Genomic DNA, 16,953 nt, shown 5'->3' on the forward strand with positions numbered 1-16,953 from the left:
TTTATCAACGAGGTGTTGATATATTTGATATCAAAAGACACGAGGGTGAGATTTTATTTATCATCCAACATCATTCTTTCAACTTTTTCAATTTATAGACAGTAATTAGCAGTGTCTTCAGTGTAAAAAGTACTGCAAACAGCTTCAGTAGCAGAGCCATTAGTGATGTCATTTGATTGTGACGTCATGGTAACCAGTGACGTCACAATGGTCTGCAAAGCATTGTGATGTAATTTCATTGCAGCGATATCTACAGTGTAGATATCGCTTGATCTCATCCAAGCGATATCTCCTGTGGGAGCCAGTTTTGGATGATAAATAGAGATTACTACACGAGTGTCTGTCAGATACCATTGATCTTACAACGAGTTGTTTCAAAACGTATCTAACGAGCGAAAGCGAGTTAGATACGCTTTGTAACAACGAGTTGTAAGATCAATGGTATCTGACAGGCACGAGTGCAGTAATCTGTTTCTTACACACCCTAAAATCGCACCTTTTTAGCATCGAACCGATGAATTTTGTCTATTCTCATGATTGCAGTAGCGCATTAATACATAACACCACTGTCATAAGTGACGTCATCCTATGTGCTGCTTACTTCTCATAAATAATGTGACCCTACACAAAAAGGTTTTCGTCATATCTGTGGATTATCAAGGCGATGATGTAAATGCAAACTAGACAAAAACAAAGAACACGCTGGGTGCCAAGTTGAAAGTGTACACCTCAAAGAAATTACCAAATATGTACAACAATGTTTACTTCCGTATTACATCACTACCGGTGACCGACATTTACAAAATGGCGTGTTCACTGACAACAGTACGCGGGATTTCCAGAGGAGGATTTTCTTTGATTGAGGGATCGTATACACATAAATGTTTCACGTAAGTTATCAGAAACATTCTGACAATCTGCGTACTGTTATTTATCATATAATGGGTAGGTTTCTCGGCAGGATAAAGCCAACGGATAAAAACGATATCCGTTGGGGTCATATGCGGATAGAGATGCAAATATCAAAGGTCAAGTAGGGACTACTTTCACTGTTTATAAACAAACATCGAGTCAAAATTAACCATCGGCAATCTGGATAAACTACAGAGATAATTGCTATCATTATCAAAAGAACAGTCTAATATACTGGAAATCAGTGTCTAACTGTGACGTAGCGAAGGCATTTTATAAGTTTTGGCAACTTTGGAGAAACAATTTTGCGAGGGCACGAGGCCTAGCCAAGCGGGATCAGTAGCCATATCTGTGCTTGTAGACCTCTGCGGCTTGAAACCTCCACAAATTAAAATAGTTGGATTTGGCCGAAATATGTTTGAATTGTTACCTTGTTTCGTTTTGTCGCTGTGTGTACATCTGACTACACTGCTTAACGTTATGACAGGACAGACCGACTGTCAACAACGTCTGACTGTGGCCGTGACATCTCGTAGACTAGGTTTGGAGTAGCTTCCCTTTGACAAAGGGCAGTTACTCTAGCGGACAGACCGATGGATTGCCGCGAAAGGCAATTAAAAACAATTGTTGTTTTGCGTATATGTTGCTTCGCCACTGTATAAGAAACAGATTTTAGTTGGAACTATATTGTCTTCTGTCACTGTCCGACTGACACATCACTTACCCTGTGACGTAATAAATATTAATGCGCGCATTCCAGGAAAACTCGCAATGTTTCGGTAATGTTTATGAGAGAGGGAAAGCGATTTTGAAGCACAGAATTAAAGAATGACATTATATGATAAAGAGGTTATCACGCTTGTGTGTTTGGGGATGGTAAATATCCTGTATTAGGAATAAACACTATGTATTTAGCTCGCCAAGGCTCGCTAAATACAATGTTTATTCCTTATGCAGGATATTTACCATCCCCAAACACACTCGCGTGATAACCTCTATTTGTTTACCATGTTTTCCAATGTAACAAAGAGAATTAGTCAGAAATGCAGATAACTACTGTCATCGTTGTGCGTGATTTAGCGTCAGTCATGACGTAACACAGGACGGAAACTTTTACGGCTTTAATTTACCACATCATTGTTATGTGTATATGTGTATTTCTATAATTAGTGCAACGATACTCTTCCCATGTATAATCTTAAACGCGTGATCGAGCCAATGTATGCAACACTTAGACGAAAGTACCTCTAAAAATGCTACACAGTGTAAAATCTGAATTTTGCTTTGTTTACATTTCAGCAAGTACAGTTTTCCAAGCACAGTTTTCGTTTCCATACCTATACTCTAATTTATTTCGCATGATTTCATCTAGATAATTTGCATTGGTGACAAAGAGCATTTATCCATTGTTTCGAAAATGTATGAGGAATTCAGGGATGCTTGTATAGCAGCTGAGTTTGAAATATACCTGATCGAATAGGCGTCTAATAACCGGCATTTTGTAAACACAATCCAATCCAATATGGCGGAACGTATTTTCCAAAACATTATAAACGATTCTCGGCTTATCAGCGACGTTTCAGAATTATCATTAGTGATTTGATACCCTAGATCGCTAATATGCTATTTTTCTTCTTTAATGATTTGAGTAAATATCTGATATTTAGATTTCTAAACACACAATAAATATTTATATAACGCCGTGAATTGTGATTTGGCGAGGTTTACAATGTATCTAATATTCAGAAGTCACGTTCAGTAATTTTGAATTGCCTAAAATGACAGTAAATCATAAACAGAAGGGGGAATTCAAAACTGTGCACATGAAGTGTATTAGTCTGCGTGATGTATTTTGAATTTTATTCCATTTCGAAGTGAGGGTTGAAGAGGAGGGACATATGTGTCCCTGTGGCATCCAGGGGGTTTACGCTCTGAAAAAAACCAATAATGTTGACATAACAACAGATAATGTACCTGATAATAATACCAAACAAACTCGCAGACGAGGACGAGGTTTGTTTATTATTATTATAAATGACACGGCCCTGTTGTTCACGACAGACGTAGGTGAACATTCGACTGAAGCACGAGCACTTATGAATGACTGACACTCAGGAAAGTAGTCCGTCATCATCTGACCTCAGGTCATCACCACGGAGTAGCCAATCACGGGCCTGGATTTCGATCTCACACATATGTTTGATACCAGTTATCTCAAATGGGTTTCTCACCCACAGGTGTGTAAGAAACGTCAATATCTCACGTTGCCCGAATGCTGGCTAAGCAAGAGGTGTAATCTGTCCACTGTGGGACAAGTACCTTCATATGGGTGGGGGTGCAATAAGATCTGGGCGTGACTGGCCTAAAAGACACCTAGACAAGATCGTCTCATTACGTTATTGCACTAAGCAATATATTCAAATTTGTCGTGTTATCAATTGAGAAATCCGTACAATAACAGGAAGGCGAATATCAACCACTGAAGACCGGCTCTGTGCAGCCCGCCTGAAAGCAAGGCGCCCTGGGAAGAGTGCGACCCGAATAGCTAACCAAAGGCAGCAAAGATTCGGGCAGGCCAGGCAACCGTGTCGTGGGACGTGTCGTGGACCACTGGCGTTACACCATGTTGACAGACGAATCAAAGTTTTGCCTCCGATCACAGATGGCAGAAAACGTCACTGGTTTGTCAAGGCAACAATTCTTGACTATGATTGGTATGTGGGCGGAAGTGTCATGACAGGCGAAATGTGAATGTACACTGACTAAACGCACGATATCTTGACGAAACTTTGCGTCATGTCGTTGTTCCATTCGCAAGAAATATCGACAGAAATTATGAACTGAAAAGAGACAATGCCAGACATGGTTCCCAGGTCGTCTCCGATTATCTCCGACGAGAAGGCATACGGACATTGGACAGGTCCGCTGAGTTTCCTGACATGTCCCCAATAAAGTACATGTGGGGTTTCTGGGGCGGAGAGCGGAGAGTGTCTATAAGTAATCGAGTATGGCAACCTATGGACTGAACACATGAGCAACGATTCTGGCAACCTATGGACTGAACACATTAGAGTTGAACCTGACAAACCATGGACTGAACACATGAGCAACTCTATTTGTACACAATCAGGGTCTGAATGCACACAATCAGACAAATCATAGATTTATACTGAGGACCTAGGGACCGCATCTCCTCCGGGTCCCCTTGCATAGTGACAAGCGCCCCCCAAATTGAACAAATGATATATACTGAACAAAACAAGTTATGAATCATGTCTCCTTTGTAGTGAAGACTGAGCACACAATTTGCTTGCTTGGTTATTGACTGTCAACGCTTCACTCAGCAATGTTTCAGCTTTTTCAAGGCATCTGTAAATGACTAAAGTCTGGACCAGACAATCCAGTGCTTGACATGGCAATTATCCACACAGTTGGGTTACGATGACATGCAATCAACCAAGTCACCTTGTCTGACCACTCGAGCCATTTAGTGAACTCGTAAGACAAGCATAGGTTGATGGAGAACTGGAGAGTCTTCCCCGACTTCCCCACTTGTCTTCATATTTGGTAATGGTATAGAAGAACGTCCTCTCAAAAGTTGGTCAAATTATTAAAATATCCTTATGTCATCGACCTCCAGCAAATCCCTGCCTTTACTGCATGAAGAAATATGTGTTTACTGTGCATACTGAGGAAAGACCTTGTACATGTGTACAAATCAGAGAGAGTGCATGGGTGAAACTGCAGGTGCCTTGTGTCAATATTCCAATCACATCTTTGCGCTAATAATACGACAATGGGTTTCACACATTGTCCAACAGACATCAAGCAACGTCTGACACTATTTTCTAAACGCATTCAGCTTGAAATATTCTTGTATCGGTTAAATATTCATGAAACTCATTATTAATGCAAATAATGAAATGACTCAAAAGGCATTCAGATCAACAATTTATTTTACAGAAAATACTTGAAAATGACAAATGATCAAGTCTGTGACACACATGCCACACAACAATAAGATCCTGAGTTCCCCCAATTATGTTTCTAGTTTTGTCAGCACTATACCTGTGCTCGTGGGTTTCACCAAAGTGGTTAACGTCTGAGACCTGCATCACTTTCCCCCCACATTTTGCTGACACGCCTTAATATAACTGTTCAAAGCAGCGTTGAACATCTGTGACATCTGTGACATCTTTCCAACAAAACGGCCCACATATATAATCCTGCTAAGAACTGACAATTGTAAATGAGGGAATGTTGTTGAGCGCCACAGACATTAGATCAATAATCAAGATATCTCACAGCTGTCTATGAACAATGAAACCAAGGCCAGGAGACAAGTGTTTGTGAGGCCGATGGTGGGAGGAATCGTGTGTTTAATACAGCATCACTGAATCACCAGTAATAACTGATACCATGATGTCTCATTGCTGTGTCCATGGGAATGATAGATAGATAGATATTTTTTATTTCCTCCAATTGAATGAAGATTACAATATGCAGATATGATTATGTTACATATTTAACATGAACTGAGGGTATATTTACACATAACTGCGCTGCAGACATTATCAGTCCTGGCAAAATAAGGTTTCACTTGGAACAAACTGCAGCAGAATTTATTTTACCACAATACATTTCTACAAGGTCCCAAAAACAACATACTGAAAGTCCCAAGCAATCCCAGTTTGGGAAATATGTCTAATTTGCATAATCCAATATGGCCACCAATTATCAATATATCTTTTATATTTCAGGTTTGGTTTGAATTCCAGAAATGCCCCAATAAGGATCTTTGGTTTTAAACAGAAGGTTAAATTGATACCCCTCTATCACTTCCACACTAAGTTGACTGTGATTTAACCAAGGATTGTTCAGGACTCACTCACTCATTCATGACTCACAATCAATCACTGGTTTGTCTGGCGGTTTTGACTGGCATTAAAAAACATTCACTCATAGCAACAAAACAAATATTATCATCATATTAATATATATATATATATATATATATATATATATATATATATGTATAACATTTCAACTTTGACACTGTTCAATCCTACATGCACCATAACAACACTACATACTCCACTACATCACTATACAATGCTCTGTACACCACTACAACACTTTACATTGCTATATACGCCACTACAATACTATATAAGGCTACATACACCACTACCACTCTATACAATGATAATTCGCCACTACAACACTATACAATGCTCTATACGCCACTACAACTCCATACAATGCTACACACCCCAATACAACACTATACAATGCTATTTACACAACAACACTATACAATGCTATATACACCACTATAACTCTATACAATGCTATATACACCACTTCAACACTATACAATGCTATATACATCACTACAACACTAAGAAATGCTATATACGCCACTACAACACTATACGATGCTGTATATGCCACTACAACACTATACAATGCTATATACGCCACTTAAACACTATACAATGCTACATACACCACTACAACACTACACAATGCTATATATGCCACAACAACACTATACAATGCTATACACACCACAACAGCACTATACATAGTATCTACAACACTACACAATGCTATATACACCACTTAAACACTATACAATGCTATATACACCACTTAAACACTATACAATGCTATATACACCACTACACCACTATACAATGCTATATACACCACTACAACACTATACAATGCTATATACACCACTACAACACTATACAATGCTATATACATCACTACAACACTAAGAAATGCTATATACATCACTACAACACTAAGAAATGCTATATACATCACTACAACACTAAGAAATGCTATATACGCCACTACAACACTATACGATGCTATATATGCCACTACAACACTATCCAATGCTATATACGCAACTACAACACTATACATTGCTACATACACCAGTACAACACTATACAATGCTATATATGCCACAACAACACTATACAATGCTATATACACCACTACAGCACTATACATAGTATATACAACACAACACAATGCTATATACACCACTTAAACACTACACAATGCTATATACACCACTACAACACTATCCGATGCTATATACACCCCTACAACACTATACAATGATATATACGCCACTACAACACTATACAATGCTATATACACCATTACAACTCTATACAATGCTATATACATCACTACAACACTATACAATGCTATATATGCCACTACAACACTACACAATGCTATATACACCACTTCAACACTATACAATGCTATTTACATGGCATTATTCATATCAATGCAATGCCAGGTTTAATGCATAAAAAGCCTCACACAAACACACACTATTATATCATTCATATCAAGTAAAAATAGGCATATATTTGGTCATCAATACTACTTCACCAATAGTAACACAAGGTACCATATACCATACACCTGAATCCACACTACAAGTATGTCTAAACCATGTGAGGATATATTCACTATCATAGATCATGACACACAAAGTAGAAAAAAATCTAACATGTGGCATGTTGTCTACATTACACGAGAAATACTACATCATATGGTAATCCAGATGCACCACCCTATCTAAATATATACAACTGATAAATAGCAGGTACATCAAACTGGATGCTGCTATGGTATATACAATATATGGTGTTTTCACTATTGAACATTATAGCTAAAATGGATAGAATTATCATTAAATCGCCCGCATGTTTTCAGAAATGAGTGGGCCACTGTAACTTGATAATGCCCTCATATTGCTTGGCGACGGGCCATCATCACGCCAGTTGTTAGGTGACGTCATAGGATAGGGATAGATGACGCCACGTTCAATAGTGACATCATCTGGTTTGTTCTATGACGTTTCCATATTTGTAAAAGTGGGTCAGTGACATTCGTATTGAATGCAGTAAATGTTTCAAAACCGATATTGTTGTTTCTTTTTCTTTGATAACAAATTCCATCCATTTTAGCTATAATAACGGTAACGCTATTTTTCAGGGCATTATCATTTGCAGAAGCCTGAGGTCTTCCATTAACTGCCCGACAAAGGAGGGCAATTGAAAAGACCGAGGGCAATTTAATGCCCTGAAAAATAGCGTTACCCTTATAGTAATTCATAAACACATGCTTATGATATAGTTTGAATGCAATATATACCACTACAACACCTTACTGCTGTATACACCATTACAATACTAGTGTACTTATATTTTGCTTCAACCAACATGTGAGTGTGTGTTTGTTGTTTGACGCTGCACTCCACGATTCCATCTATATGACAGCGGTCTGTAAATAATCGAGTCTGGACCATACAATCCAGTGATTTACATCATGACCATCAATCCACACAATTGGGATACGATGACATGCATCAAACCAAGTCAGCGAGCCTGACCACCCAAAGAGGCAGTACGAGGGAGAAACCTAGACGCAACAGATTACCCTTGACCAGGCCAAACGACAACTGCTACCTTTGGGTTTTGCACCTCAGGAAATATTTTTTGGTGGTGACGTCATCGGCTGCAACAACCGTTGATCGTCCAGTCAGCAGGAGGACAGTGTCTCTCGTATATATCATTCCATGGAGCAGCCCTAACACCAACCTTGACATCAGAGACTGAGATTTGCACACATAATTTGTTATTGGCAGAACAGCAACTGGCAAAGACTGTTCTTTTGTGATAAAAAGGTCGATGCCAACGATGATAGGATTATCAGAGTACACCACCGATGAGGGAAATGGCAGGCATGTTTGTTGTGATCTGGAGGTCGATCGACATGGTGTGGCAAGGAATCTGTGGTGATGCCATTGTGAAATCTCAACGCTGAATCAACCAGGAACATCGTCCCGTTGTGCTGCCTTTTCCTCCACTCACATGAAAAGACCTTGCTCAGATACTGGTTGGGGAAGGTGCCAGATGTAAGCAGCCCTCGGGAGTTTGGTGTCGAGTTACACAAATACGGTAACAATTGTCATATCTGCACCCTCAGACACAAGGAGATGATAAATATCATTGTATCCTCTTCTCCATGCCGTAATAAGTGGTGTTTGATTCAAATATCCTCCCCGCCTGTTGATGTCGCATGTTTTCGTTGACAAGACATGTTTCACTATAGACAGGTTTCCTCTCTCACATGCCAACATCAGACAGTCTCTGTTGTATTCATCAGTAAGGGTCAGATCTGCACCCTCAGACACAAGGAGATGAAAAACATCATAGTATCCTCCTTCCAATGCAGTCATAACTGGTGTTTGTTTCAACAATCCTCCCCGCCTGTTGATGTCCCATGTTTTCATTGACAAGACATGTTTCACTATAGATATGTTACCTCCCACACATGCCATCATCAGACAGTCTATGTTGTCGTCATCAGTAACAGTGAGATCTGCACCCTCAGACACAAGGAGATGATAAACATCATAGTGTCCTCCTTCCAATGCCTTCATAACTGGTGTTTGTTTCAAATATCCTCCCCGCCTGTTGATGTCCCATGTTTTCATTGACAAGACATGTTTCACTATAGATACGTTTCCTCCCTCACATGCCAACATCAGACAGTCACTGTTGTTATCATCAGTAAGGGTCAGATCTGCACCCTCAGACACAAGGAGATGATAAACATCATAGTGTCCTCCTTCCAATGCCTTCATAACTGGTGTTTGTTTCAACTTTCCTCCCCGCCTGTTGATGTCGCATATTTTCATTGACAAGACATGTTTCACTATAGATATGTTTACTCCCTCACATGCCAACATCAGACAGTCTCTGTTGTCATCATCAGTAAGGGACAGATCTGCACCCTCATATACAAGGAGATGATAAACATCATAGTGTCCTCCTTCCAATGCCGTCATAACTGGTGTTTGTTTCAACTTTCCTCCCCGCCTGTTGATGTCGCATGTTTTCATTGACAAGACATGTTTCACTATAGATATGTTTCCTCTCTCACATGCCAACATCTGACAGTCTCTGTTGTCATCATCAGTAACACTCAGATCTGCACCCTCAGACACAAGGAGATGATAAACATCATAGTGTCCGCCATCCAATGCCGTCATAACTGGTGTTTGTTTCAACTTTCCTCCCCGCCCGTTGATGTCGCATGTTTTCATTGACAAGACATGTCTCACTATGGATATGTTTCCTCTCTCACATGCCAACCTCAGACAGTCTGTGTTGTTATCATCAGTAAGGGTCAGATCTGCACCCTCAGATACAAGGAGATGATAAACATCATAGTGTCTTCCTTCCAATGCCATCATAACTGCTGTTTGTTTCAAATAACCTCCCCCCCGCCTGTTGATGTCGCATGTTTTCATTGACAAGACATGTTTCACTATAGATAGGTTTCCTCCCATACATGCCAACATCAGACAGTCTCTGTTGTTATCATCAGTAGTGGTCAGATCTGCACCCTCAGACACAAGGAGATGATAAACATCATAGTGTCCTCCTTCCAATGCCTTCATAACTGGTGTTTGTTTGAAAAATCCTCCCCGCCTGTTGATGTCCCATGTTTTCATTGACAAGACATGTTTCACTATAGATGGGTTTCCTCTCTCACATGCCAACATCAGACAGTCTATGTTGAATTGATCAGTAAGGGTCAGATCTGCACCCTCAGACACAAGGAGATGATAAACATCATAGTGTTTTCCTTCCAATGCCTTCATAACTGGTGTTTGTTTCAAATATCCTCCCCGCCTATTGATGTCCCATGTTTTCATTGACAAGACATGTTTCACTATAGATAGTTTTCCTCCCACACATGCCAACATTAGACAGTCTCTGTTGTATTGATCAGTAACAGTGAGATCTGCACCCTCAGACACAAGGAGACGATAAACATTATAGTGTCCTCCTTTCAATGCCGTCATAACTGGTGTTTGTTTCAACTCTCCTCCCCGCCTGTTGATGTCCCATGTTTTCATTGACAAGACATGTTTCACTATAGATAGGTTTCCTCCCACACAAGCAAACATAAGACAGTCTGTGTTGTTATCATCAGTAAGGGTCAGATCTGCACCCTCAGAAACAAGGAGATGATAAACATCATAGTGTCCTCCTTTCAATGCCGTCATAACTGGTGTTTGTTTCAACTCTCCTCCCCGCCTGTTGATGTCCCATGTTTTCATTGACAAGACATGTTTCACTATAGATAGGTTTCCTCTCTCACATGCCAACCTCAGACAGTCACTGTTGTTATCATCAGTAAGGGTCAGATCTGCACCCTCAGATACAAGGAGATGATAAACATCATTGTGTTTTCCTTTCAATGCCATCATAACTGGTGTTTGTTTCAAATATCCTCCCCGCCTGTTGGTGTCCCATGTTTTCATTGACAAGACATGTTTCACTATAGATAGGTTTCCTCTCTCACATGCCAACATCAGACAGTCTCTGTTGTTTTTATCAGTAAGGGTCAGATCTGCACCCTCAGATGCAAGGAGATGATAAACATCATAGTGTCCTCTTCCCAATGCCATCATAACTGGTGTTTGTTTTATATACCCTTGCCGCCTGTTGATGTCGCATGTTTTCATTGACAAGACATGATTCACTATAGATAGGTCTCCTCCCACACAAGCCAACATCAGACAGTCTCTGTTGTCTTCATCAGTAAGGGTCAGATCTGCACCCTCAGACACAAGGAGATGATAAACATCATAGTGTCTTCTTCCCAATGCCTTCATAACTGGTGTTTGTTTCAAATATCCTTGCCGCCTGTTGATGTCCCATGTTTTCATTGACAAGACATGTTTCACTATAGATATGTTTCCTCCGACACATGCCAACATCAGACAGTCTGTGTTGTTACCATCAGTAAGGGTCAGATCTGCACCCTCAGACACAAGGAGATGATAAACATCACAGTGTCCTCTTTCCAATGCCATCATAACTGGTGTTTGTTTCAAATATCCTTGCCGCCTGTTGATGTCGCATGTTTTCAATGACAAAACATGTTTCACTATAGATAGGTTTCCTCCCAGACATGCCAACATCAGACAGTCTCTGTTGTATTGATCAGTAACAGTGAGATCTGCACCCTCAGACACAAGGAGATGATAAACATCATAGTGTCCTCTTCTTGCTGCCTTCATAGCTGATGTTGGGATTAAATATGTTTCCTTCTTGTTCACATTAAACATTTTCAGAGAAATCAAAAATTTCACAGTTGACAGATTGCCATTTTCACTCGCCAAGTGCAAACAATCTACCAAGTTTTTGTCGGTAAGAGTTAAATCGGCTCCTTTTTGTTTCAGGAACTTCAGGATCAAAAGGTGACCTGCTTTGGCACAAAGCATTGCAGGTGTTAAACCTACAAAACTCATGGAATTTAGTATAACAGGACACATTTCAACAACCTTTGTGGTCAACGCCATGCTTCCTGATTCACAGGCATAATGTAAACAGGTGCTTCCTGTCCAGTCCGTCAATGAAATATCAGCACCCTTCTGGATGAGGAAGTTGACTACCTCTGACTGTCCTGACTTGGCAGCCATGATCAGAAGGGTTTTCCCGTCTATGGAAAAATCAACATCGAATTCTCCACGTAGACTCATGATTGTAACGAGGTGTTCCAGATGTTTCAGTTTGCCATAAGTAACACAGGCTACCACACAGTCATATAGATCAGTTGATGTGTCACCCTGTCTTCCAACTACTTCTAATGACTTTGAGAATAGAAAGTAACTCTCAGATATGGAAGCTAAATACAAAAAGCATTCATCTGTGTCCCTATCCTTTTGTTCAACAATTTCAACAATGTTATTTTTAATCTCTGTCCATAGTAGGGCGGCAATCCTCTCTTCACAGAGAACTGGATGTTTCACTGTCCAAATGAAGCATCCTTGTCGAATACCTTCCACCAGTCTGTCCACTACTGTTTGGTGTAGTTGGGGGGTGATGTAGATCATGTTTGTGACATCTCCAATGTCTGATGACTGTATACTCTTACCCAGCCTCACTCTTTCATATATGAATTTCAGGGAGCAGTGTTCCAGCAGCAACACGAGATTGAGTTTTCCAACAGCGCAGGCTGCAGCATCATATATGGAGGGGTGAGAGAAACTTGCAATGTGATCCTCGACTGTACAGTAGACCCCAGTAAAGTTTGCGATCTCCTTGGCAATCCCGGTGCTTGTACAACAAGGAACTACGTCCTTCACAGCATCAAACATGACAATTCCAGCTTTCCGTGACTGCAAAGAAACAAGGTTCAGGTTTCCATCACACAGGATAAGGAGAAGGATGGCTGCTGATCTATTGCTTTCTTCCCGGACAATGGCGTCAAGGTCACCTCTCAGGTAGGTCAGTGAATTATTGAAGAATTTTACATTGTGCATCTGGAAGACTGCATGAGTAAAAAAGAGTCTGCTGATAAGAGGGAATCCAAATATATTGTGTTTTGAATCTGTGATGCTACAAATATCCTTTTCAGAGATATCACATTTAGGATGTTTGCTCTTGAAGGAACGTAACATACGTTTCTTTTCTTCAACCGTGAGATGGTCTTTAGTCATATCAAGCATAGCTTGTGTTTTAAGTAGGTCCACTTTGTACTGATGTAGTCTTGAACACCCCTCCTTCCAGATGTATGTCCTAGATGTAAAAACAAGCTTCAGTCTGTAGATGGGGGTTTCTTCATTGGACTTTTCCTTACCTTTTGATTGTTTATCTTTCTTCCTCATGGAATCACTCTCTTTATCACCGGCAGTTTTAGCAAGATCATCAACCAAGGCACTGAACAATTCATGTAGTTTTTCCAAATTTGAACTGAATGTGACAGAACCAAATATATCATCAAAAACAACCAACATGTGTGATTGCCGTTTAGAAATTGTATCAACGTCAAAACGTTCAATGTTTTCCACAAAAACTGTTTCATATCTCTTTTGTTGATATGCCTCACAGATCTTCAGAGCAATGCTGGTCTTCCCATCTCCAGGAGCTCCACAGATACTGACATGGCCATGCTTCTCAAGGAGCTGTTGGGCTGTCTGGAGGGCATGGATGTCCACAAAATACTCATTGAGCAGTTCCACCTTTTGGCAGTAACGTTCTGTGGGAAAAGGGGAAACATTGATTGTGTGAATGTTAAGTTGGTCTACATATAATCAAATTTGGACCTCCGGTAAAAAGCACCATTCCAGGCAGAATAGACAACACAAAAGCAAGGCAGAGTTTAAATCAAGCCACACAGTTTTACCACTTGGATCTGATTCAGAGCTGTTCACACAATTATGACAAAAAAATTAAAACATTGTGTGAGTCATTTCTTTGCTTACCAGGTGCGTTCAGTGATCCTAAGAAAACTCATAATCATCCTCAATCCCCCAGCCATGTGATACCAAACAATCTTAAAAGATGGAACTTGTTACCTGCATGGTATTCACCTTTAGGGGATAAAACAAGGATTGGTCAGTTCGGAGCTTGTATCGGTGGGACATCCGTATTGAATTGTGGCATGGTATCTCAGTGGCACAGCACCATAAAGCCACAATATATCCGGACTAGTACTAGCAACCATACAGACACATGCATGCCCATCGCTATGCATGTGTAGTAATCTTCAACATGACTTTAAGCCCAATTTCACTCTGTCATTCTGAGACAGTGCTGCTTACCAGGTACACTCAAAGTGAGCTGTATAATAATGGTCCATAAAAAAAACAAATAGCATTTTGACTCTGCTGAGATAAAAAAAACATATTTGTATGTTCAATCTAAAGATGAATCACTATCTTAATCTCATTGCCAATGATTACATGTGCATCCCATTTCACATGATACATATCCTACTAAAAAGTCGACTTTCCCAGCATTTGCATTTTTGAGATGATCATGCTTAAATATGTTTCTCAATTAAGCAAAATATTTTTTGGTTAACAGAAAAAAACGATATGGTCCAACACATCATAATACACACATGCATCTGAGAAGAAACATTCAGTCAGTGAAACCACAGGTACAGAAGCTCACCTTTATTCAGTGATGTAGCACTTAATGGGTGAAGATGTGCCGAACGACTTATTTTGCATAAAAGACATAATTCCCAATAAATGGTTAGTTTTTTTAATGAATAATGTAAGTTATGAAGTGATGAGTTTTCTTAAAGACCCCATGCTCTGTTTTAAGCTGGCAAAAGAATGATGACTACAAAGTCATATTTCTCTCACAGTATCTATGAAAGTCATTAAATATCAATTCTTCTCTATTTCTATCATAACCTATATTCTCTGGGTGATGACACATCTGCAGGATTACAGCTACTGTGAAGGTGAAGGTCAGCTACAATTAATAACGCGTATGTCCCCGGTTTGAATCGATAATGGCATGACATCTCCTGCCCATTGAAAAGACGAGTATGCAAATCACATCCTGGGGAATTGTCTCCGACTCAGCCTGCAACGCAAAAGTCAACTGCTGCAACGTCTGGGGTTGTGGTTGACATCAGCATAGCTGTCTATCCAATTGATCCCACAGGTGCTCTCTCTATAACGCTACCCTCACCAAACCTGTCCACTTCCTGGACGCAGTGTCCAGCGTAATGTTCTCCCCGATGTCTGTAGACCCATGTTCTTCCATCCCCTCGAACGAGACATCTATCCATCGCAGTTGAGGCCACACCCTGTGTTGATGACACCAATGCAGTCGTCGTTGATGATGTTGTCAAATCAGTATGACCCGTCGAACAGGATTTCTTGCTCATAGACCTGCTGCTCTTAAACGGTTTCGTACGGTCTGGTCAGAGATTCTGCGCAGTCAAGGTCTTTGGGGTGAGGTTGAGGTGGCTGTGGTTGTCTTTTCATGTAGGTGGCGCAGTCGGATGTTGCAATCTTTGGAGGGGATGGTTACTCTTGGTCATGCCGGCCTTGGCCAATATATGTGTTGACCCATGCTGTTGAAACCGATCCCATAGCCTTCTGATGGTGCTGGGTGCAGCACTGAAAACCCTGGCTACAGCTGATCGGGATTCCTCTGCCTGCCAGCCGCCTATGACGTTGTTTCTTTGCACTTCTGTTAATCTTGGCATGTTGTTGAACTGTCACTGTTCGATTGACGCAGATGCCAGGCAATCAAAAACCCTTCACTTTAATACCGTTCACCATTCATAGTGTTGTTAATGCACTGGGTGCCTTTTCAGAATCGTAAGTGTTTCCCATATAATGGTTTGCTGTCCTTGTTGTGATCATTTTGATTCGGGAAATTTGTCACTGACACTATAACACTATAACACTCTTCACTTTGCACCTCTTACTTTTGATTTAATGGCCAAACAAATCTGTTTTGCGGTTCTGTTTTGAAGAGTTTATTTAGATCTCTATCTCTTAAGAATCATTGTACTGATGTGAGCAGTGAGTATCGCTGCAGTTAATTCCATTCTCATCTTCCCGAGGCAAGGAGTTAAATGACTTTAAAAGTCCAGTTTCTACCCATGCCGAACTTGGCTGGAATTCCTGGGCTTGATCGTAGCGCCACCAGTGGTCATTACGAGTTATGTCCCTTTTAAGCCACTCCTATGGATCGATCAGATTCCACATCTCGTATCACTTGCATTTGTTTCAAACAAAACGGCTGCGCCCAGTCAAGACGATCTGATCAATAATCAAGATCTATATTGTGATAAAACGGGTCTTACATCGCGAAGTGCATCAAACCAAGTGTGCTCCTTGATTAGAAACATGAAAAGACTTGGAAATTATCTGTTGACAATGTGTTAGCGGTGCACATGTTTGCAAATCCTGCAATAGACCAGTTCTTAATCGGAAGTCGAATGTAACAACCACGCCAAAGCTTTGTTCACTGGCATCACAAAACACATGCTATGTATTTGAAATGACTGATCCAAAGTCAGCTGGTTTCTAATATCTGGGTACTTTCATGTTTTCCAGGTTAGGAAGATTCAAGATCCAGATTTACGCTTCTGTAAAGGAATCCCACTGACCTCGTCATCCCAGTCCACCTCTATTGTCACAATTCTTATTAGAGAATGAGGCGT

General features: G+C 40.4%; 1 protein-coding gene across 1 annotated transcript in view; it reads right to left on the reverse strand.

Annotated features, from left to right (window-relative positions):
• The window catches only part of LOC124141914, a 28,942-nt gene that overhangs the window by 4,289 nt on the left and 7,700 nt on the right, over window positions 1–16,953 (reverse strand). The window contains exon 4 of the mRNA XM_048387717.1: window positions 11,639–14,013. Coding sequence (XP_048243674.1) covers window positions 11,639–14,013 — 2,375 coding nt within the window. The remainder of the gene's footprint in view (window positions 1–11,638; window positions 14,014–16,953) is intronic.

This window comes from Haliotis rufescens, unplaced genomic scaffold (genome assembly GCF_023055435.1).
Source record: "Haliotis rufescens isolate VD_foot unplaced genomic scaffold, xgHalRufe1.0.p SCAF_7, whole genome shotgun sequence".
Taxonomy (NCBI): domain Eukaryota; kingdom Metazoa; phylum Mollusca; class Gastropoda; order Lepetellida; family Haliotidae; genus Haliotis; species Haliotis rufescens.